Genomic DNA, 24,062 nt, shown 5'->3' with positions numbered 1-24,062 from the left:
TTGTAGCCGCAGTTAGCTGCGTAGCCCATAACTGTTACATAAGGTAATAAAAGGTTTTATGCACTTTGTCTCTTCCCATAAAATGTGTTATTACTGATAAATGCCATTTTTATGAATTAGAAAAAGGTACGTACAAAAGGGCAGGGTTAGGGTAACTCTAACCCCTTCACATGTGGTATCATTGAAAAACCCTAAATGTCCTCTCCAGATACCAAAAAGGAATTAATTCAGTAGAGTGCAGGGGGTGGCAGATATTCAAGTTTATAAATGTCCTCTACAGAGGAAAAAAATGAACTACTGGTAGTTAGGAGGATATAATGACTTCAGATGAAAATCCAGATATGACTACTACTGAGCAAAAACATTATTCTCATACAAACGCCTTTTTTAAGGAATGATTATTCATACAAATTTAACCATTTCAGTCCCAGATTCATTTTCAATAACACTGCATGTTAGGCTATAATTATTGAGCGTCTTCACTGTAATTTACTTTTAAAAACAGGCTTATCTTTTCGACGTTTTAATGATGTAATGTTTTTTGTTTTTTTTGATCTCTCTCTTTCTCACTGATTATTTCTGTTTTTGTTTTAATTATGTAAAGCACTTTGAAATGCCTTGCTGCTGAAATGTGCTATACAAATAAAATTTGATTGATTGATTGATTGATTATGAAGTGTTTATCACCTCTTTTTGTGTTTTTCTGTTTTTATCAAAGATTAGTTTTTATGTCATTAACTAAATACTACTCTCCTCTAAATTGAAGTGCATGCTGGGTAATCTCTGGCTCCTATCTACACAAACCCCCCCCACCAGTCCATGTTTGCAGACAAAGATAAGAACCAAAAGTTGTTGCTCAGTTATTTAGTGACTGGACTATATAAAGGGTACATATATAGAGATTTTGCAGTTATTCTTCATTTTTACAAGTCTGTTTAATGATTACCATTTTGTTGCACATTGTGTAATAATTGTGTAATTTATTTTAGGAATAATGTACAAAAGGTGATTCATCTAACCTTATAGAGTTAATTTTTGTGATCTACAACTAATGTTTTTTGCAACCTGTTCATGTTGGTATGCAGCTGTATAAAAACCTAATTCATGGAATGCAAAGTGGTACAGGGCATTTAAATTCAATTTATAAGCATTCACCTTTAGAAGACGATTCCACACATAAACATAACATCATACCTCTGCTGTCGGTTGTTTCCCTTTGTCCGGCTTTGCCTTGGCTTTCTCGGCCAGGCTCTTCAGAACAATGCTTGTTGGGAGATTTGCTGCCTCCAGTGCTACAGCTGTCCCACACACTGGACAGTGCTGCTGTGTGGCCAGCACTTCTGAAATACACTGCCTGCAGAAGGAGTGTCCACAGGGAAGGTTGACTGGATCGGTGAAGATGGTCAGACAGACAGAACAAGTCAGTTCCTCTGAGTACGAAACAGACGCCATGGCTGCTGCTTTCCTCTGAACCTGTTCAGCCAGGCAGAGGATTCATCTGTTGGTTCATTTTTCTGAAACGCCACACCCAGTGTGGTGATAAGGCAAGAGAGTTGGAGTCATGCCATGTGGCATGACCTGCAGATACAGGGGTAGGAATGAAAAGCATACCAAGCACAACATGGATCACTCAGGGTCTGTAGAGATGGATGGTTTGCCATTAATGAAACATATTTTTAATTTTGTTACTCCTGAAATCTTTTGTTCAGGACGTTCAAAATATTTTTTGAACATACTGGAATATGTTCAAGAATTTTCATTCAGGGTAAAGTCTATATTTGCATAATCGGGGATATACACACATGGAAAGAATTGTTTGTATTCCTCGGTTGGTGAAAGAAAAACTCACAAGATCAGAAATAAAGTCTGGCAAAAATAATGAATAACAATTCTATGAAAATATACAAATGAAAGTCAGACATTACTTTTCAAACCTGCTTCAACAGAAATATATAAAAAATAAACTCATTAAACAGGCCTGGAAATAAATAATTATACTACTGCTTTAAATAAAATTATTTTCATAGCATGAAGTTAATTATTTCATACATTAATGATTCAAATTGCTTAGTTATGAGGTATATGTCAAATGTGTTTGAGGGTGAAAAATAAAGACATTTTTTTTCCTATTTTTATTCATATCACCCAAGTGTTTTACATTTACATTATTAAAAGAGCAAACAAGAATTACATTGTACATGTCATGAAATTTAAATTCAAACATTAATTAAAGTCTAATCCTGGTGGAACCCGAGGGAGATCAGCTTTCAGAAAATTGGTCCATCCAGGTGAGGGACCAATTTTTTGACTAAAAGTCAACAAATGAAAACCAAATGAAATTTTAAGCATCATAAGCATTTTTACATTGACTATAGGCTAGGAAAATGTTTCAGTTTAACAAATAAATGTTTACAACAGATCTAAGGTATAGTATGTTTTAAAATTCAGCTATTAAAAAAGTAAAGTTGAAACAAAAAAAAAGAAATTGTTTCTTATTACAGGTTTCCCAACAACAGCAGCATATGTCCAATTACAGAATTTGTCATGCAAAAGAATTTACCAGACTCTTCCTGAGTGAAAATGCAAATGCTCCCTGAACCTAAGAACCGGTTGATCCTCTCTTTCTGCCAAAACCTTTAAACAAATAAGAGTTTTAGCAGAGACTTTAGAATTGCTGTTAAAAAAGTCACAGTGGAATTTTTTGTAGCATCAACAGCATGTTTAAGTTCATGCCACAACAAAATTCTTTAATTTCTGACACTTTAGCTTTTTACATGACCATTTCTATATTTTCTTTGTTTTCCTCATACTGAACTTAAGCAACTTCAACATGCTGCATGGTGTCAGCATCAAAGAAGTGGAGCTCCTCAGAGTTGCCGTTCAAATAAAAGCCAATTTTTTTAGGTTTGTTTGCAAGCTTTACTTCTTTTACAGTTGTTTTGTGAGTAGTGGTGAATTTGTCATCTTTGCACGTCAGGGAATGATTCTTTATCTGTACTGTCCAACAGTTCTTATCTTCAACATCTATCTCCCAATAATGTGGTCCTGGTGCGATCTGATTTATATTAACTGTGTTAGTGGTTTGAAGCTGGTAGTAATTCTGGCATTGTGATAGTAAAGTGTGAAAATTAGAATCACAATTGCATGAGGAATTATAGTAACCGTTTGACCTGCCACAAGAATAACAAGATCTTTGACATGAACAAGAATGACTTGACCATTGTGACAAATCAAACGGATCTTGGCTCTTAAATAAAAGCCTTTCTGCTTGAGGCTGGATCATCTGTCGCATCTCCTTCCACACAAACAACTGCAGGTGGCTCTCATAGTGACCCAGTGAGAGAGAAGAGGTCACCACTTTGAGATTTGATCCTTTGGGGTTTGATTTGGGTTTTGGTGTCATTTTGCTCTCTGACCAGCTCTTTAGGAAACCCTCTGGTTCTGTAACCTCCAGGACAGATTTCATCTGTTCCCCCACCTCTCTGCCTTCAGTTAAAGCTTTTTCAACAACATTTAAGCTCTGTCTCATCTTCTTAAGCTCAGCTTTCTCCTTGTTTTTCAGCTCATTCAGAATTTCATCTTCTCTCCTTTTCAAAAACTGGTGCATCTCCTGAAACTGGCTGCTAATCTGGATCCTCAGCTTCTGAGATTTCTCCTTGGATTTTCTTATTTCTTCGTTCTGTGACTCGGCTAGATGTTCTATGGCACAGATGTCAGAAGATTCCTTTTCCACCAGAGTCTCTACCTCCTTTCTGATTGATGCAGCAGCTTCTTTAACCGGCTTAAACTTGTGTCCTTCATGTCTTTCACAGTCTCTGCATATAATACAAGATAGCTGCTGATCAGTGACGCAGAACAACTTCAGCTTCTCGTCGTGTTCCGGGCAAAACCCCACAGCAGCCTTTGGAGTCAATATAGCAATAAAAAACGTCAACAATTAACTTCTAGCCTCTGGTAAACAGTCATGTCCTATGTTATGTGATTGTAATACGTATTAAAGTTGAAACCTTACCTCAGGATATTTTCCAGATTCCTTCTCCTTCTTTGCTTTTTCAGCAAGGCTTTTCAAGATGTGATTAGTTGTGAAATCCATCCTGTCTGTAGGAACAGTCGCCCGACACTGTGGGCACTGATTCAGTGATTTCACAGAAAGTGTGATGCATTCCCTGCAGAAAGAGTGTCCACAGAAGAGGGTCACTGGATCGGTGAAGATGATCAGACAAACTGAACATGTCAGATCTTCTGAGAAGGAGGAAGAAGACGCCATGCTTCTGTCTGATCTGCTCTCCTCTGTGTGTATCTGTGCTTTCAGGAAATAACTTTCTGTTTCCTGGAAGAGCCCCACCCAAACTTCATGCAGCATTTTAACAGACCTCCTTAGGTTTCGTTTCTGCTGTGGATTACCCTAGTGGTGAAAGACCAAAGAGGAGGCTGGCTGGATAACATGCCTTCTAGCTCTACTGAAACAATTGTACCACTCAGTTGAGAATGAAAGAAACAAACACTGGTCACCATTAAAAAAGACCCAATTTTATGAAAGATTATGGCAAGACTACAAATCATAATAAAAGCATTTTGAATTCACAGTATGCAGGTTAGTTTTCAATTATAGAAAATTCCACATCCTCCAATGAAACATGATTTAGAATGAATTACAATTACTTCTTCATTAACAAGTCCCAAAATTATTTAAAACCTCAAGTCTTTGGCAGGTTACAAACAAATGTCCGCAGTTCTGGACCTACCTAAAAGTATTATGATCTTCATCATTTGGATACTTAGCCTAGAACTGATCCCATCCTAGATCTGAATGCTGAACTTCAATGTTTCTTTGTGAAAACGAGCCAATCAGAGAGGATATGGGAGCCTTCTTGAATCTTGCTAGAACACACCTTAGAGAGTATGGGACCAATAAAAAAATAACACAACCTGGTCTGATGGAACCAAATTATTCATGCTGATCTTAACTATATGTTTCATGTCTGCAGCAGGAACTGGGTGAGTGTGACTGATCCTGGAGAGTGATTCATCTTTTTATCAGGCAAATATTCTACTCTTGTTTTGCTTTTATTAGCATTTTACACATTTTAAATGTGTTCTTGTTATGGTTACTATAGCTATAATGCTTTTGTATGAGGCTGAGTTTTTTTGGTACCCTATGTGAAGCCCTTGATCTGTGGGTGGACCGCCTGCTTTTGTCTAAGTCGGTGGCAGAAAGCATCAGCAGCAGCGTCAGGGCAAAGAACCTGAAAAAAAAAAAAACAATTGCTGAGGGAATATAGCTCCCTGTAGTGACCAACATCCTGGATCTGCTCTAGAAAGTAAATATTTTAAAATTGAGGACATCGCTGTAAGATAAGAAAAGATAAGATATTCCTTTATTAATCCCGCAGTGGGGACATTTACATTGTTACAGCAGTATAAAGGACAGACCAGTACCAATATAAAAATCAAGTGAAATCAAGTGAATATAGAAATACTGAAACAGTATTGTTTGAAATAAATAAATAAATAAATAAATAAATAAATAAATAAATAAATAAATAAATAAATAAATAAATAAATAAATAAATAAATAAATTCCAGGTTTATTGCTTGCAGTGGAGAGGAAACTATTGAGAGCAGCGGGTGTTGTGCAGTCTGACGGCGGCCAAAAGGAAAGACCTGAGGTATCATTCCTTCACGCACTTAGGGTGCCACATCCGGGCACTGAAGGAGCTGCTCAGTGCTGTCAGAGAGTGGTGCATGGGTAGAGACGGGTATTCCAGCATGCGCTGAAGCTTAGTCCTCATTCTCCTGTCTGGCACCACCTCCACTGGGTCAACACCTATGTACCTATTTTTCTGTCATTTTCCACTTTATGCATATTACGTTACACACTATAATATATAAAGATTGGTACTTTAAATGCTAAAATTCTCAAACAGTTTATAACTCAAACTCTTATGAGGTTTTTAACATGCTGTCAATTTTCACAACGTCTTATGGGTGCAGTACAGGAGATTTGAACAAAATTAAAATGCTTAGGAAAGACTTGAAAAAAATTATTGGATTTTATTGGAAAGCACAGAGAAATACTTTGTTGATATTTTAATATAACTGTAGTAAATCACAAGTAAATCTGTTGAAAATATGTAATCACATGGCTCTGTTCCTCTTCAGCTGTAACACACAGTTAACAAGAACAACAAGAATGAACACAACGTTAAAGGGCTGAAATTGTTCTCAGGGTCATCGTTAACAGTTAAGCTTGCAAACACTGAGACTGACATGACTTCACTGATCCAAAAAGGGAATTCATTTCTATACTTAGGCCTGCTTGTTGAAGAAATAAACACTATATGGCTTTATTATTCAACGACTGAGACAAATACTCTTTTTATTTAGAGTATTGGAATAATAAGAAGGACAGAAAATGTTTTTCTCCACCTTCTATAAACCTGCTGATGCTTTTCTAGCTACATCCACACTCTATTTTCTGCAGCAGACAGAATCATCTCTAAACAGAGCTGAAACCATTAAAAGGTTTTATTTTGTTATTTTCAAGCAATAAATACAAAAAAAATGTCATTGACATAAACATGGTTAACCTAACACAAGCCCATTCACAACTCAGCACTCTCAGATTAAGACAATATGCAGAATTTATCTATTGGCATCTCATACCTCTCACACATCTAATTTATCCAATTTAAAAGCTTCAATCATTTTGCCTGTTTTACATATATTGTCCACTTGATGTCGCAGTAGAGCAAATTAAGAACCATGGCTCCGTGGCGCCCTCTGATGGAAAACTGCCAGAACTGTGAGGAGAGAAGTAGAGCCCAGACAGACCCATAACTCCAGACTCTCAACAAGACCAGGTGGATTTAAATAAGCTTGCATGGGATATTAATGCGTAATCTATAAATCACTTGTGTTTGATAAACAAGTAATGTTTTATTTATGTATAAAATCCATTACAATCTCTTACAAACATCTCCAGGAAATGTTTTATGAAATTGAGGTGGGGAACACCGAATTTGAAAATATGTAGCATCAGAAAAACTTTGAAAAGATTTTTGTATCACTATAACTGGGGTCAAACAATGGAACAAACTGAATATGGAACTAAAACAATGTCCAAGTACCTATTTTAAAAACAAATACAAAGCAATGTTACTCACATTGTACAGGGAACTCTAGCTGGATGTCAGGTTGCTATTTACAATTGCCATTACTAGTATTACTATCCATACATTTTCTTGTCTCATGAGAGTTAGTTTGTAACCATCTTGTCAATATAATATAGTTTATTGTTGGTTCTTTAGCACAGTATATTGAACAGGCACATGACTATATTAACATGGTAATATATTTCATTAATTTGAGATAAGGCATATGATTAAATAAGTGTTCACTTCTTCCTACCCCTTTTCAAACATAACAGTGATAGTAAACACATTATTTTGTTCTTGCTTATCTGTGTGCATGCTTTTCTCTGTCCTACTGATCGCTTGTTTGCTTGTTCTTTTGTGCTTTTTTAAAACCTGTTTGAAATAAAGAAATAAATATTAAATAAAAAAAATGTTTGTATAATTCATTTCACTTATGAACAAAATCACACAATCTCAGACGTGCAGCTCAACTTAATTAACTTACTACAGTGTGCTACGTGATATACATGAAAAAAAGTTTGGATTCTTTGGGTCATTTTGATTCCCAGGTCCTCTGTGCTGTCTGATACAGCAAATACAGCAAATACACTCTTTATATGAACAACAGCTCATAATAAAACCAAATCGGCTATCATTACGCTCCAATACCATAACTGCTGTTTCATTCAAATTTGGACACTTGGTTTGTTGGGCCCTTTTTCTCCGACATCATTAAAAAACATACAGACAGTGAACAGGGTCAATTCAAGCCTTTTTGGGGCCCTATGCATATTTTCATTTGGGCCCCACCATACCAACACGTCAAAGATGCTTTGTCATTCATATGCTAAGTAATGTACCTACCGTTATTAGCGTTGTTTGTAATAAGCTTACATCAAACTGGTGAAGTTATGACTATTGATTTTAACCTTACAGGAGCAGCAAACAAAAAAAAGTGGATTTTGAAATCAGAGCAGTATTTAAATCTGACATTTTATTTTAACTATTTGAAAGTAACATCAGCTAATAAACAATACGTTTAGTAAACTGGTTAACAAGTTTGATATTTTATATTTCCCCAAGAGTGTCAGCAGCCAACAGCAGGAAGAGTTTAATCTATTACATGTCTAGCGACCACTTTGAAAAAAGAGATGAAGCTTCAACTTAGAATAAAATTAAGTTAATTTCTCATATCATATTCTGAACAAGTTTTATGTTTGACTGAAGGAGTTTCCCAGACCACCTGGTTTCCACTGAGCGGTATGGGATGGGTCTGTGTGGTTTGGTTGGAATCTTACTCATAGGCAGAGTTAACCCCAGACGTGTCGCAGTCGTACGATGGTAAAAGTAATGCACTACATCTTGTTCTTGTTGCAAGCAGTGTTTTCTGTCCCTCAACTGATGAGCTGTGTAGCTTCACCTAACCGTACCTAATTGTCCTATGACCTATGACCTACAGCTGGAGGAGGTCGAGGAATGTTGCAGCATGTTGGTCTGTTGTATGGAAACAGACAAAATGGAATATTGAACCACACCGACCTGTGCCATACTGCTCAGTGGAGTATCTATATTTTAACCTTGCACCCTTAAAGAGGTTAAAACATAGATATTTTAACCTTTAAAATATCTATGTTTTAGATATAGATATCTAAAACATGGATATCTATAGATATCTATATCCATGTTTTAGATAGGTATCTAAAAGAATGCATTTTAAAAATGGCATTTTAAAAGGCCATTTTAAAAAGGTCTTTTAAAATGCCTTTTTAAAAGGTATTTTAAAAATGGATCCAAACATGTTCAATGTGACAATGGTGTTATGGAAACAGTCTTAACATGGCAGGAATCCACTCTTATCTCCACTCAGTAATTCAGCTCTGAAACTAATCTCAGTTTCTGAGAAAAACTAAAAAACAAAGATGACTTTCTGTGAAATATGAATTGCTTTTAACCTCTTAAAAATTTACTCTTTGAACTTATACTGTGGAATGATGTCCTTCCTATGATACAAGCTGGTGAATAATTTAGCTTTATGACATATTTTATGTGGATCATTTTAACATTTAGCAGTAAAGATATTGCAAGCTTGTTGACTATAAAACCCTGGGCAGGATGTTATCTACTGGTTCTAAAGCACTGTGAGGACTTTAGTGACACCAGAAGACAAGACTGCAGAGCAACTCCAACTGAACAGTCAAGAAATCCTGAATCATTCTAATGTCATATCTTCTCTCATCATCTCCGACTCCTGGAAGGTAAGTTGAGAATTCACAGTGATTCTCTAAAACAACATGTGCTTGGTGTTAACTGCATAGAGTTTTCTAAACCACCGTGATTTCCTCTTCATGGTCACATAGATAAATGATCTCAACCATTATTGTTTCTGATTAAACAGACTAACTTTTATGCACTTCCGTACAGTTATAATATAAATCTGTGTTGTGTTCAAATAGGGCCAAGTAAACATGGTGAAAATCTAACTTTATTTTATTTGTCAGTCAGTTATCACCATTCACAAGGACTCTGAAAATAATTTGATAATATGTGTTGTAGCAATATTTATTGTCCCTTTGGGATGGTGAATGAAGTATTTTTTGAAGTGAATTGAATTGAATAATATAGGGAATGTTCTTTATTCTTTTGCAAGGCAAAATATTTTGCAAGTAAAATATTCTGACTTGTATAGTGTTTTTCCAACATTATCAACAAAATGTTCCATTGTCGTATGAATATATACATATACATACATAGGGTGACTGAGGCTGTGTGGGGAGAGTAGTTGTTTTGTAATCGGAAGGTTGTAAGTTTGATTTCAGCTTCCTCCTGCCACTTGTCAATGTGCCCCTGGGCAAGGCACTTAAGCCCAAATTGCCGAGCGGCATATTGGTGTATGCGTTGGTGAGTGCAAATGGGTGAATGTGACTCTAGTGTTAAGTGCTTTGAGTGGTCAAAATGATCGGAAAAAGTGCTATATAAGTTCAGTCCATTTACATGTCAGTAACCTGTTTTTATTTTATTTATTTATTGATTGTATTCCCAACCACTCCAATGGCATGTTACGGTCAAGATGGAAAAAAGGAATAGATTTCCGCCAAAAGAACTCAGACATCTTCTAGAGAAAACAGGGACATTTTGAAAAGTCTTACATTTCCTAGAAAAAAGGTTGTCTCAAATATCTAAATGTTCAACTTTGGAAATGCTGTTTTCAATTTTTCAAACTCAGAAAATTTCCAAAAGTAAAACATGTTCTACTTTTCAAACTCGGGCATGTTTTGTCTAGAAATTTTCTGACATTAATCAGAACATACGTTTCTGACTTTTTTTCGAGCAATTTTTCGTCAAGTTCATTTTTCTTTTTTCTTTTTCTTTTTTAGAGAATTTCTGAAATTAATCGAAAAAATTTCTTTTTTTGTGGAAATGCACGCTTCCTTTGTTTTCTAACTAAAACAGCCCTAATACACCGTCGCTCATCAAATGACAACAGCGCTGCTTCAGCTCGTCTCTCCTCTTTGCGCTCAGTGATTGGTCCATAGCTGATAGCGCCACACGGCTGAACATCAGCCTCTTTACAAAGCGCTTACACCGCTCCTCTCACAGCGGCGTTGATGCAAACGGAGCACATCTGTTGCGTTCCGTCTCCCTTCTGGACAGATCGTTCAATGAGAAGACGCGAGGCTGATGAAGGTCGGTAACAAGGTTTGCTGCTGCTTTATTTCCGCTGTGTGAAGGATGCGCTGTTTGGTGCATCAACTGCCTGAGCTGCTCTTGTCCCAATGCACTCAGTCTGAAATGTGCTTTAAGAAATATTGGTGATAATATGAGCATAAATATTACTTATTTATGTAAATAAATAGTATTACAGATCATCCTTCAGCATGATCTGTAATATGTAAAGCAGAACTCAGCGCTGGTCGGACAATAACCAGGCTTTTCTGTGTATTTGTCCTTTTTTGTGGCTGAAATCCGTTTTAAAATGTCATATTGTCTCCAATCGAGGTTGACTGTTTTTAAATCGCATTTCTTCAAAACCGCTGCAGGACACAGGATCATCCACTCCCTGCATGTGTGTCTGTGGAGGGTTCCCCTCAAAATGAGAACGTCCACCATGCAGTCACGTGTTTTCTGTTCAATTACATATTTTCATTTATTTATTTGTATGAGACTCTGCACCTTCCGTAGACATGCCGCGTAATGCGTATGATATTTGGAACCTGGAAGAGAAAAATATTATTTCCAGCGCCCTACGTGTCATTTGGTTCCGCCGTCTGCGCTTTGTTTCATTCGCGGTCTGCAGAACCTGTGCGCTGCTGTAGCCAGACGGCCAGACCTGACTGACTGAGCCTGCATCAGGCAGCCATGCAGCAGAGTAACAGAGGGATTTCCCCTTATGTGGCGACGCAGACAGATGCAGAAAGTATTTCTGCTCTAATGGTTAAGGAGCCGGAAGCAGACATGAAAAAAAGAAACATTAAGTCGTCTAGTAAAATAGACATAAACTGCGCATCAGATGAACTAGAGGGTGATTTAGAGATATGGAGATCTACTTATGGACATCTACTTTGTCTCAAACCTTTGCCAACTTTCCTTTCCTAGAATCTTTAAAAAAGTGTTTAGAAATTGGACTGGATGTGCTTTTTTTGTGTTCTTAAGGAACCAGAATTTGTCTTAGATCTTATACTTGATAGATTGCTATTATGATTTGTTCAAAATGACTGTTTATCAAGGTGAAACAGAGGTGTCGTAAGAATATTTGAGGCCCTGAGCAGAATTAATTGGGGGCCCAACTCCATGCAAAGCCTAATCTAGATGCTTCCTGCAAGGTTTTCCGGCTCACATCAGCAGCAGAATTATTAAAGCCGCTTCAGATTTTGAGATTTAATTTTAATGTAACTCAGTGCCTATAATGGGGATCATAATTTTTACAACTTTTTTTTTATTTGTGTTCTGACTTGTAAGGTCATGATAGCTTCTGTACACAGTGTTTACATGAATGTTAGAAATCAAGAAAAATGTAAAGAAGTGAAAATGGCAAGAAAGGAGCAAAAGCTGAAAGTTGATTCAATATTCAGAATGTGCGTTCATAGAATGTTGAAGTAAAAATCCAAATTAAAGAAATAACCTTCTGGTAGCCTTCTGCAGCATCATGTTTACACATGCTCACGTCATCATTCCCTTTTCTTAAATTAACTTTGTGACCGGAATCATTTCTATGAATAAGCTCTGGAGTGACAGCAGCAGTAAAGGGAAGCAGCTGAAAGTCTACACATGACCAGTCCACGTCTTACTTGGGATGCTAAAATAATTATTGTTCCTTTTGGTCTACACTGGGTTTTTTTCAAACTCTGCTACAGATGACCGTTGTCGTTCATACTGTCGAATCATGAACCATTTGTAACTTTTCCAGACTGATAGATGCCATTGATTTTGATTCTCATCTGCTCTTAAATTAGAGCAGATGCAGCATGATGTGTTGCTTTTGGTGTCTTTTAGTCCACTTCAAATGATCAGGTGCATGTTGTCATAGTTGGTAGCACTGTGCCACTTAGAGCAGGAAGGTCTGGGATTTGTGTGCTCTCTCTGGGTTCTCTGGTTTACGCCCACAGTCCAAAATCATGACTCGTACATGACAATTGGTCTCTCTAAACGATCCTTAGGTGTGTGCGTGTGCGTGTGTGTGTGTGTGTGTGTGTGTGTGCATGGTTGTTTCCCCTTCATGTGATAGAGTGGTCAGGGTGTACTCTGCCTCTTGGCCAATGATCAGTTGAGATAGGTGGCAGCCCCCCACCACCCTGCAAGGACAAATGCGTATAGATGACGGATGTTGTCAGGAAGGTCCTATTTTTGATTTTAGAGGTCTGGCAGTAATCAGGCCTGAGAAAGGTTAATGAAATTGAAGCACATAAATCACTGTTAACTTATGAATTAAGAAAAGAACTACTTACCGCTTTACATAGAACCAAGTTGGTTTAGATTGTTTTCTCCATCACTTTAGAACCACTTTTTTATTTCTTGGACTCAGATGCTTTTCTACAGCCCTTTGCTTTTTATTTTACTCAGCTTTATTATACTCAGCATTAAAAATTGTTGTGCAACCTTCCCATATGCAACACAGATCTGTTGCATGGTGGTGTTCTTTGCAATCTTTGAGGATGTGGTCAAGGTTTAGTTGAGGTAGTTGCAACCCAAACAATAAAAGTGAAGAAAGAGACATTAAGATGGAAGCAGTCAGCAGACGGATGGAAAACTGTCCTGCAGGTTCACTCTGACTGAAAACACCACTGTGGAAATAAGTCATGTTTGGACAGAGAGTCTGTTGTCACTTTGAACCGACAGGTTCTTGGAACTGTCAATGTTTTCCATATGCTTCATTTGCATACTCTTATCTGATTTGGTGGTGTTATCTTCTGAGAGAGAAAAAAACCCTCATTCTTTATGAGATGACAGTAAAAGTTTCATTTTGCAGGTTTATTCTTAAACATATCATCTAACTGTCACTCCAGTCATAAACAAGATCCACCCATTTGATCCAACCACTGTGGCAGTCAGCTGTAATCTTTCTGGAATATTCTTCAACATTCAGCTGTTTGCTTAGAAACACGAAACAGCCCCTCTGATCAGAATATGGAAAGTTGGTTGAATGCATAAAGTGTTACAAACCTGCTGAGCAGGATATCAAATATTTGCTCGACTCATCTTTACATTGGTTAGCTGGATGGTTTCTACTCTCACAACCAGGAATTAAAAGTCATGTTTGCTACCACCTTAAATACCTACATAGCTGTATGGACATTCAGTGTGTCAATCAATACACTGAACTTGCATTGTCACAGAACTGTTGCTTGAGCTGAGCTGTTATCATGAGCCCAAATATGAAAGCATGAGCTTGATGACAACCTGCCTCCGTGCTTGAGACTCTTACTTTGATGTTAGATACTTGTTCATCAAAGCCCAGAAGAAGCTTCCCCCTACTTTTAATTTTATTGTATGGGAGCATTTTTAGCACCTGGTAGAAAAAAAAAACAAATGGTGACAGAGTGAAAATCAAGATAAAAAGGATTTGATACTGTTTACAATAGATGCATTTCGATTGACCATGTAGTTGGTCATTTTTAAAATAATTTTACTTAATGGAAACATGCCAATTTTAAAAAAAAAACCTTGTTTTTATGATAAAAAGTTTTGGTGTTAGGATGAAGTGGTTTCTCAGCCATATCAAAATTAGCATATTTTACAAAGCTGCATCACACATAAAATCAACAACTGGATGTTACTCCTGGCACAAACCACAAAGAAGAAGGCAACAGGAAGTAGTTGGAGGATCATGGCATGGCATGTTTTTTAATTACTTATCATGTGAACAAACTTATTCACATGATTTCCATAGCTTTATTTATTTATTGGAAACACCCCAAATGCAACAAAAGATTTTTATTTTTTGTACTTTAGAGGAATATTGAGTTTTCTCATGTTTGTCATGGAAACACAGTTGTAGTTAAAGTTAACTTCTGCTCTTGAGCTTCCAGTTAGCTAAAGGTATATTTTAAAAAATTGTCACTGTGTGTCATCTCTTGTTCATTCTGTTTCTTTAAAACAGATTTTTTTTTAATTAATGAAACCTCTTTTCAGATGGCAACAATTAACATGTTCACACGCAACATTTCATTTATGATCTTCAAAGTATGAAACAGCTCAGTTAAAGTTGTTACACAGCTCTCATTCACTTCCATCATATAAACACAGGTCTGATCTCATAACATTATACTGTCAGTGTGAGCAATCAGTGTGGCTGAGCATAACATCTAATCCCACAGATCCTGTGTGGCCTCACACTCGGTTAGGGTTAGGCTGAACTGAGCAGTCCTCTACTATAATACAAAACTTACCAAGTATTCTTGGTCTAGTTTATAGTGCCAATATCTCAGCACACTAAGATAAAAGATAAAACTAAGATAATAAAAGATAAAAAGATCAAAAATAGATATCACTAAGATAAAACTAACTTACAAGTAACTTTTCAGCAAGATAGAGGTTGCGTTACATCAAAAAAAAATTTTTTATCTGTAATATTGATAAAGTATTAGTTCCATTCGAAGATAATTACACTTATAACAAAACATGTTCCCTATATGTCAAATAATCTGCCAATCTGGAATATTAAGGGATTATTGGTTTAAAACAAGCTCCTTGTTGAAAAGTTACTTGTAAGTTAGTACACTTCAAATAAGACAAAACTAAGATATTTAGTACACTAAATAGCTTAGTTTAATCTTTATTAAGACTAAATATTTTAGGGTAGATATTTATATTTATTATAAATATCTATTTGGTATAGATATTTTGTATTTAGTGTACTAAATATCTTAACATACTAAGATATTTAGTACACTAAATATTTTAGTACTTTTCAGATATAAGCAAATTGGATAATGTGTCAGCAAGCTTAAAACATTTTATTTCTGATGCTTTGGGCAATATACTTTTTTTACTTTCTGAAATTATGAAGTGCTGAATATTTGTTATTGAAAGGGCATAGCTGGATGACATTTTTGAGAAAATTGTTAAATTAATGGAAGATCCTGTATGGGTCTTACCACCAGTAATGTCAGAGTGATTAATATCTGACATTAATATTAATGTGTGGCCTGCTAGAGGTCTGACTCAGTCCTTCCTGCTTTTACTCACAGATGTGTATTTAGGATTGCAAAATTATTTTAGACAGTCATTTTAACCAGAATGACATGGTACAACAACAGGGTGTGTTTTTATGTGGAATGCTACATTTATTTTAGTGATACTGCAGTGATCTCACATGGAGTTCTGTTTCTGGACTGATGAGCAGAAGTGATGTGGTTTAATGTGACGTGACTCTCCGACCCACTTCACAGAAACGCATGTTTCCGCGTATGCGCTGTGTGCAGTGAACCTGGACACAAACAAAACAACTTTCAAGCCTCAGCGTCTTAAAAAGAACCCCTCTTGAATCTGTTTTTTCTTTTCTTTTTACAGTAGTTTTATCCTCAAAGTCAGTAAAGTTATGTTGAATTGTTCGGTTTGACAATGTGGGAGTTCCTATGATTTGCTTGATGTGAGGTTTCAACATTACTGAAGATTTGTTTAAAAAAATAGATTGTTTGTGGAAGGTTTCGTGAAACTACAGAAATCTAGTTCCTGGAAGGTAGACAGTAACCAGATTTGTTTCTCTATGCAACAACCTTTAAGGTCAGGTAGTGACCTCAAAGGTTTAATGTATAGGAGGACTAGTAGTGCAATAGTAGAAGTAGTTTGCAGGTTTGCAGTCATGATTATATGTTGCTTTTGCATGAAATCACGTCGCATTGGTATTTAAAAGTTTGTAGAGAGAAAATCTCATCAGTTCAAATGAAAGTAAAATATATATTTTTCAATAAAGGTGAAGTATTATGTAATGTTCAGGCAAATAGTATAATTTTATACCACAATTAAGCAACTGTTACCTTCAGTTGTTTTATCAACTATGACATAAACAAAATTTGACTTTGTAATTTAATGCCTTGAAAATGGGACTCTGTCTCTTTAAAAACTCCTCTGAAACTTCTCATTTAGGAAGTCATCACTAATCGCTCCTCTATTAACCCTTTAACAGTGTTTTTGCCAGGGTTGCACTGAGAAGCAGCTTGTATCAGGAGTGCAGTGCAGTTCCACCAGCTGTTTGCTAATTGCTGCTGGCTAGTCTGAAGGAGCTAAGTGGCGTTCATTTGAACAAGTCATCATACGAACTGCTTCTCAGTCTAATGCTCCTAAGAACGGTTGTAAACGGCATCATGGAGAAGCATTGTTGTTATGGTGTGCTAACGGGGAATGTCAGAACAATTAGGACAAAGAGACAGAGGCCAACTTCAAGGCATCAGAAGTCAAATTTATTATAAGTCATATTTGACATATACAGCATTTTTAAAACAATTTATGGTAACATGGTTACTTGACTGTTCTATAAAATGGCACTATGTGCCTGGAAAGTACATAATACATTCTCTTTATAATTCTCATCATTCATTCATTATCGGACACCCTCATCCCATTGGGGTCACAAGGTGTTGCTGGTATCTATCTCCAGCGGTCAACCTAACTGGCAAACTGACCCTGGACAGGTTGCCAGTCTACTGCAGAATTCTCATCATAGCTAAGCCATTTTCTTTTGTAATCATTGTGATTATTTAAAAAAAATTTCTAGTTTTTGTTTCCTGCATCAAGTTTATAATTTTAGATAAATGAACAGTTTTAAAGACCCATCTTTGACAGGTTACCTTTTGTTATTGTTCATCATCTAAATATTTTTCTGCTTAGTACTGTCTTACTGTTTGGATGATAATCACGTCTGTTGACTGTCGGATTTTTGAAGATGTTTCCTTACTTGAGATTCAAGTGTTTGCAAGTGTACAGTTGTTGTTATACGAGACCTTATTGTGAAAGAACTTAAAACAGCAACAAAAAAAGTACTTCCTTATTGTCACTCAAAGCATCTTTACTTTTCTCAATTTCAGCTAATTGTATCGCCTTATATTATATGAAGTATTATATGAACAAGTACCTTTTGAAATAATAGCCCTCTCTTCTACTTCTCCAGCAGAGGGCAGCACTGTGCTGGAATGTCTAGAAGATGTAGGTCAGGGCGTTGATGCTTGCTTTGTGTCTGTGTGAGTCTGTAGCTACAGGCAGATTCATTTTTGTTTATCCTTAGTGTAAACGAAAATGAATCGTTTACACTGCAGTAAAAATGACTTCAATTGGCTGTCCAGCCTGTCCTATGTTCAGTTTAAGGATCTTCAAAAAAAGACACTGAACCCGTACATATCCTGATGTTCCTCTGATGTGAGACGGTGAGCATGGCAGAGAGGAAGAAGACTTCTACTTGTGAATATCTACACCAGGCATTCTAATTTCCCAAACGACTTGCACTGTTGTTTCTTAGAGCTCCAAAACCCTCTGACCAGTGTTGTTACTAGGGATGGGGATCTATCACATTTCACATCCTTAAGCATTTTTCCTGATGATATGTTCTTATCATTATAAGAATTTAAATGTATTGTTGTCAAGATGAATTGCAATCAATGATGTTTAAAAAAGGAGCATTGGATAGTTTTGATCTCCACTTTTATCATAATCACAGTAAAACAATAAAAGTTTAAGCCCATAATCGCCCACATAGTTGTTACTACTGTGCTGTTTTAGCTCTTCATCTTTGCATTTTTCCAATGCTGTCACACTGAACAGACTCACCTCCTTATCAAATTCTGCTGCTGAGAAGTTCAAATGATTTCCATCTTACTCCAACACACATTTAGCTGTAGTTCAAAAAGTGTTTGAACTTCTACAACATTTGTTTGGTTCCTGTCTCGTTTAATTTCTGCAGCACAAAATGGTGACACAGAAAGAGGAAGGTAACCAATGTCAGAGGGAACAGTTGGAACGTTTTCATTTAGAGACAAGTGCTAAACGAGCCGGGTTGTCTGTTGCCTGTGGGGACGGTTGGCATTTACTGTCTGAGCTGCAGCCAAGCGGAAGAACATTACTGGGTCAGTGCCTTCTGAAATCCCACTGCCGCTGCGAACGCCACCGACTGACTGGAACGTGACTGTCTACTTTATAGTGGGAGTACTGTAGTTTTTATATATACGTATATATATATTTTTTTTTTTAATTTTTTTTTCCAAACAAAAAGGAAAAAATAAAAAAATACAATATGACTCAAACTCTGAACTTCATATTTTGTTACACTGCAACCACAAACATTCATGTATGTTAGAGTTATTACATACACAGATTAGTTCATGCACGGGGCTCGATGAGCAGTTTTCAGCCTTAATGAGCGAACTTGATGGAGGCTAACACTTTGACATCATACTTGCCTTTGTCATAAATTAGCATTTATGATGAATTTAAGGAAAATTGTACATAGGCTTTAAGGTTTGATGTGAAAACAAAGTGTGTTTGTGGAGAAGCACCTCTTGCCTACAGTTGATGATGTATGATGCTCCAGGCCTTTTTGTTTTCCAAAGCCACTGAGAACCATGTTAGAGTGTCTGACTTTATGAAACCCTGAAAATATCAGCAGATTTTTTAAGAAAGAAGTTGGCCTCTGTCACAAAACTGAAAACAGACGTTCAGTTGCCTGATTGAAATCCTGCTGAAGAGAAGGGAGCATAGGACAGGACATCAGACTCTGGAGAGATTGTGGAGGATCGTCACAGATTACTCTTTGTATTAAATACCTATGAATACACAATGTTAGAAAAACATATAATAAAACGTGTGCAACAAAATAAGCAGTGAATAAGAAGTCGGCTAAATAAAGTTGTTATATTCTTTCTCCTCTCAAATTCTCCCTACCTTGGCCTGAGAATAAGTACAGGGTCAACAAGGACAAATACATAACAGATTTTGCCTAATTTGAGAATGTATGTTTTTCTAATTTTAGGATAAAAGAGCTGGTTCCTGGAATGAAGTAATCAAACACAGCAGCTTGTTCCCAGAGTCAAACCTGCTCTCCAGTTTTACCAGATTGATATTCCAGGACAATAAATATTCTGTCTTAGTGACATATCACTGCAGCAGTGTCAATTAAAGTGATCTCTGAATCAGATCGATAGCTAAAGCCTTGCCTTATCTTAATATATTTATGCTTGGGAGTCTGTCTGGATTCATACTTCAAAAGCCTTTGTGTACCACAGAGGAAAAACTCCCAATTCCAAAGCAAATAACTTTCCTGTGAGTAGATAAAGGAGCTGGTGGGAAGGACAAAACCCTGTGCTTATTAATATTACAATTCCCCACTCTGATCTCAGCAAGATGGAGATTTGGACCTCAAAAAAAGCCTGTGAGAACATTTCCATTGCTGGCCTCAGAACAACAAACAGTGAGACAGGAAGGTGGTGCCTCATATTAGAGCATTGTTTTGGGCAATGGCCTGGTTCCCCTTTCAGGACACTCCCACTTCTAATCATCCCATCATCAGCTGATATTAATCCACTCCCTGATGCCTTCCCATCCAATCACAGCTTGAGTTGAAAGTAAATTCAGTTTTTGAATTTACTTTCGGGGATATTCCTCATATATGCCGTCACAGAAAGGCGAACAAGACTTAATTTTATCTGTCAATGTGTCTGTGAAGCACTAAATGAGATTCTAATTGGATTGTAGAGATTGCTGACCATTCTGAACTTTCTAAACCTCCTGCCGATTACAGGAGAGTGGCTGAACAGACAGGAGTTCAGGCAACTTGTCCCATTCATTTGGCTCTGCTGTTGTTGGGAAGGTCTCTGGAAATCATTTATAGAATGATTTTAAATTTTTTGTACTCAAAATACTACACTCTAAAGGGCATTTAACTGAAATTGCATGCATTGTAATTTTGTACATATTGAAAAACCTTATTAAATGCTAGGAAACCATAAAGAATTATATGGGATCACATTCCTGCCAAAACATCCCAAGCAGCTCATGAAGCAATCCCAACAGTGCATATCTTACTCTTTCCTAAGGATGTACCTGTCAGTTGACTCCAGTGACTTTTCTGATTGATCTTATTGGCAGGGACAGTGCTAAGGAGCGGCAAGGGCAAAACTCACTGGCAGAGTACACTTCTGGAACAAGCAGCTCCTCTTCAAAAGAGGTGAAATTTTAAAATACTCCTATAGGCCTTCAAGGAAATGTTATGTCAGCAGCAAAACATCAATATATGGATGTTTTGCTGCAAAACAAATGATCGGTTCTTGGCCACCACTGAGTGAGCAGCAGAGTCAACAGACGGGTGGAGGGGTGTGTTTTACCACTTGTCATGCTGTGTTCATGGACTCAGAGTTATCCACTTTACTGAATAAATGCCCCGTTGCAGTTGCCTAACAAGCTCCGTCAGGCTTTTGACAGGAGTGTCTGTTTTCCTCAATTAAATTTGAAGTCAATACTTCCTATTATCCAGATAGGTGTTGATATGTGGGTAAAATTTAATATTGATACCAAGTGGATATTAGTATCAGATTGATACTAACAAAAGACTGATACTTTAGTTTCACATACCCTCTTGAAATGTTATTTTCTTTCATTGTAGTTGTATGAAAATAGAAAAGATTAAGCTTTGATTCGCTCTCAAATGATAACTTTGGCACTTTTTTAAATTTAAAGACAATGCTGACAATTCTTTTTCTGTATTTCTATTGTTTCCATTTGCCGTGTTAGCATGTCACTAAAGTATTTTGTAGGCAACTGAAAACTTTATCCAAATCCTGTCCTGAGTTTTAACCAAAATACTTCAAAAGTTAAACATTAAAAACACCTAGATGTCAGAAGATTGATATTTAACCTTAAATAAGCATCAGTATTTATATTTGCGATACTTGGTAACAGACACTCCAAGACCTTTGCCTGTCATGAATTGTGGTTTAGATGGTGAGGCAGAACACAGGCAGGACCCAGGTAGAAGTGAAAGTGATGATTTGATGAAAATGTGGCTCGGACAGTCCAGAATACAGGCTGGACAGCAGAGCAGAAGCTAAGGCTCAGCACCGGTAGCTACCGTGTTTCCCCGAAAGTAAGACAGTGTCTTAATTTCTTTTTATCCACAAAAGCCCCACTATGTCTTACTTTCTGGGTATGTCTTATATTGGAAAAAAATTGTCGAATTTTTTGTTTTAACCATAAAATTAACATTTATTAACAACCTGAACAGTATTGTATTCACCACAAAACAGTTTTATAAAAGGAAGTGCAGGGGACGGCGCGGTGACGTATGGAGAGGGGGACGGTGCGGACGTGGGCAGGAGGCGGCGCGCAGGTAGATGAGAGGGAGGCGGCAATACCCCGTGTTTATATTAGCTGACCCCCCTGAAACCCCCGATACGTCTTACAATCGGGGGTGTCTTACTATCGGGGAAACACGGTAACAGCATCAATAAACTGACTTATGAGAGCTAAAGCCGACAGGACAACAGTACAACTGTGACAACTAACTGATACAACAAAACGTGACGACCGACCGACCGACCGACCGACTGACAAGGATCCGACAAGAGACAAAGACAACAGGTGGACTTAAATACACAGGGGTAATCACAGCAGACGAGACACACCTGGGAACAATCAAAACAGGACAGCACAGACTCACAGAAACAGAATCTAAATAAACACTCAGAAAAACTCAAATCCTCACATCACCATGTAGTTATTCCCTAAAGTACAGACTGCACTGCCTAAAATAGTTTTTCCTGCACCTAATTCTGAACTTTAGTTTTATGAATTTCTCCCACGTTACTCCCTTATAACCCTACTATGTTCTTCTAAACAAGACAACACATGTTCTAATGTGAATGTCTTTATTCATTCCTTCTCAGTGGTTTTTGGGTCATTGGTGTTGTAGAAATTTTATGAAGGAATGAGAATCTGTTTCAAAAGTAAGAGAAAGATTAATCTTTGTCTTTAAGTTTCTTTATTCGAAGGCAAAAGCGTTCGAAGACCCGTCTCACTGAGCGCAGTCAGGAGAAGAGCCCTGAACAACACACATCACATCGTTATATAGTCACAGCAAGGCAAAGACCCTCCCAAAGTCTGATGTTATCTCTACTGCTAGATGGCCACAGAGACACCCTGATCCCCTCCTCATGAACTATCTCACACCTCTTGGAGGAGATGATTTTATGGCACGATGGAGATCTGATAAGGATTTCAGGAGGAACTTCTAACACTTCTTTGTCAGTTCATGGGGTCAGGTCAAACAGAGTACAAACTACATTCCACACATCAGTCCTTTAAGACAATTATCAGATCAAGCATTTTACCCAAGATATCTTCAGGTCTCATGGCTGCGGAAACATCTAAACATTATCTGCAAACATATTTAATGGAAAAACACATCTTACAGAAATACAAAATACAGCAGATATAATCAGTAAATAAATGGTAAAAAGTATCATCAGTTCCATCAAGACTGAAGTAAGACTAAAAACAAAATTTTCTATCACATTGGTGTCTACTTATCATGGCTCATTAGTTTCCTCATTTTATGAGGGAAGAAAACAATAACCCTGTTTGCTGCTAACAACATGACATAGAGTTCATTTAGTCCTTCCCTCTTGTTTTTCTCTAACTCGTGACAGTAGCTGGTGTCATATTACTGTTCTTACAAGTTCGAGCACAGGTGAGCAGTTTTTTTTTTTCCTCCAGAGGATTATGTAGTTCAGGAGAACTCCTCCCACACTGTGGGACTGCTCAGTGGGACGGACACTGAGGCCAATCTGCTGATGTGCTGCCTCAGCGCTAGACTTATAAGAGGCTTTGAGAGACAGGCTTAGCACTAGGCATGGATGTCTTTTTCAACTTTCCCTCTCTCCACTTCTCTCCTGCATATTTTGTCTACTTATTAAACATCACAAGATCTATTTATCACAGAAAAAACTAAAGGTAGGAAACAGGATAAATATTTATTGATATTTTATTTGCGTTTCAAATTGTGAATCTTTGTAATTGTGATTAATATAACAGAAACAACCACACTACTCCAACTTGTGTGTTTCTATTTGCATCACAGTAAATGTTTGTGGTAAAAGTGAAAGAAACTACTGTTATTAATAATCCTATTTTTCTAAAGCTATAAATGAACTTATCAAAACACTGCTTGAGAACATATTGTGGCATATATGTTGTTTTCTATGTAAAAATTTAAATGTGTAGGTTTATTATTGTACCAAGTGCAGTTTAAAAACATTTTTACATTTATCTTATTATTGATTTATTATGCAAATATTGCAGTTAATTATTACAGCTTCACAGTTGTCTATGGAATCTGGGAAATAATTAATTTTTTTTCTATGTTTGCCCAAAATGAGCTTTTATCATGTACCAGGTAAATGTTCAGCCTGAGGAATTTTCTGTGAGTTATTCTTTAACGTTCCAGTCAGT

General features: G+C 36.9%; 3 protein-coding genes across 7 annotated transcripts in view; 1 reads left to right on the top strand and 2 right to left on the bottom strand.

Moving 5' to 3' along the window:
• The window catches only part of LOC103466921 (nuclear factor 7, ovary-like), a 6,441-nt gene extending 4,956 nt beyond the window's left edge, over positions 1 to 1,485 (bottom strand). Inside the window, exon 1 of the mRNA XM_008412842.2 lies at positions 1,195 to 1,485. Coding sequence (XP_008411064.1) covers positions 1,195 to 1,452 — 258 coding nt within the window. The 5' untranslated portion in view covers positions 1,453 to 1,485. The remainder of the gene's footprint in view (positions 1 to 1,194) is intronic.
• Positions 1,486 to 2,452: 967 nt separating this feature from the next.
• LOC103467064 (nuclear factor 7, brain-like) lies at positions 2,453 to 4,276 on the bottom strand. Its single transcript, XM_017305681.1, has 2 exons — positions 4,013 to 4,276; positions 2,453 to 3,901 (listed from the first exon to the last, which is right to left on the bottom strand). Exons 1-2 carry the CDS (start codon positions 4,265 to 4,267, stop codon positions 2,816 to 2,818), a joined length of 1,341 nt encoding a protein of 446 aa, XP_017161170.1. The 5' UTR covers positions 4,268 to 4,276; the 3' UTR covers positions 2,453 to 2,815.
• A 5,053-nt stretch (positions 4,277 to 9,329) lies between these two features.
• Positions 9,330 to 24,062, top strand: part of slco4a1 (solute carrier organic anion transporter family, member 4A1) — a 34,251-nt gene continuing 19,518 nt past the window's right edge. For 2 of the 5 annotated variants that reach the window (XM_008412838.2, XM_008412840.2), the window contains exon 1: positions 23,391 to 23,564. The gene's annotated coding sequence lies outside the window, so the exon portion shown is untranslated. Of the gene's footprint in view, positions 9,392 to 10,681; positions 10,821 to 20,705; positions 20,785 to 23,390; positions 23,565 to 24,062 lie in introns of those variants that run through there. The other 3 variants (XM_008412841.2, XM_017305949.1, XM_008412839.2) reach the window with 3 other exon arrangements.

This window comes from Poecilia reticulata, linkage group LG7 (assembly GCF_000633615.1).
Source record: "Poecilia reticulata strain Guanapo linkage group LG7, Guppy_female_1.0+MT, whole genome shotgun sequence".
NCBI lineage: Eukaryota > Metazoa > Chordata > Actinopteri > Cyprinodontiformes > Poeciliidae > Poecilia > Poecilia reticulata.
Note: the sequence above shows the minus strand (reverse complement) of the source record. Positions and strands in the feature narration are given on the sequence as shown.

Bases quoted from the DNA above. Each gene is read 5' to 3' on its own strand.
- LOC103467064 (XM_017305681.1), bottom strand. From the start codon at position 4,267: ATGGCGTCTTCTTCCTCCTTCTCAGAAGATCTGACATGTTCAGTTTGT. The intron at 3,902-4,012 runs GTAAGGTTTCAA...TTGACTCCAAAG, and splicing joins AATCTGGAAAATATCCTGAG to GCTGCTGTGGGGTTTTGCCC.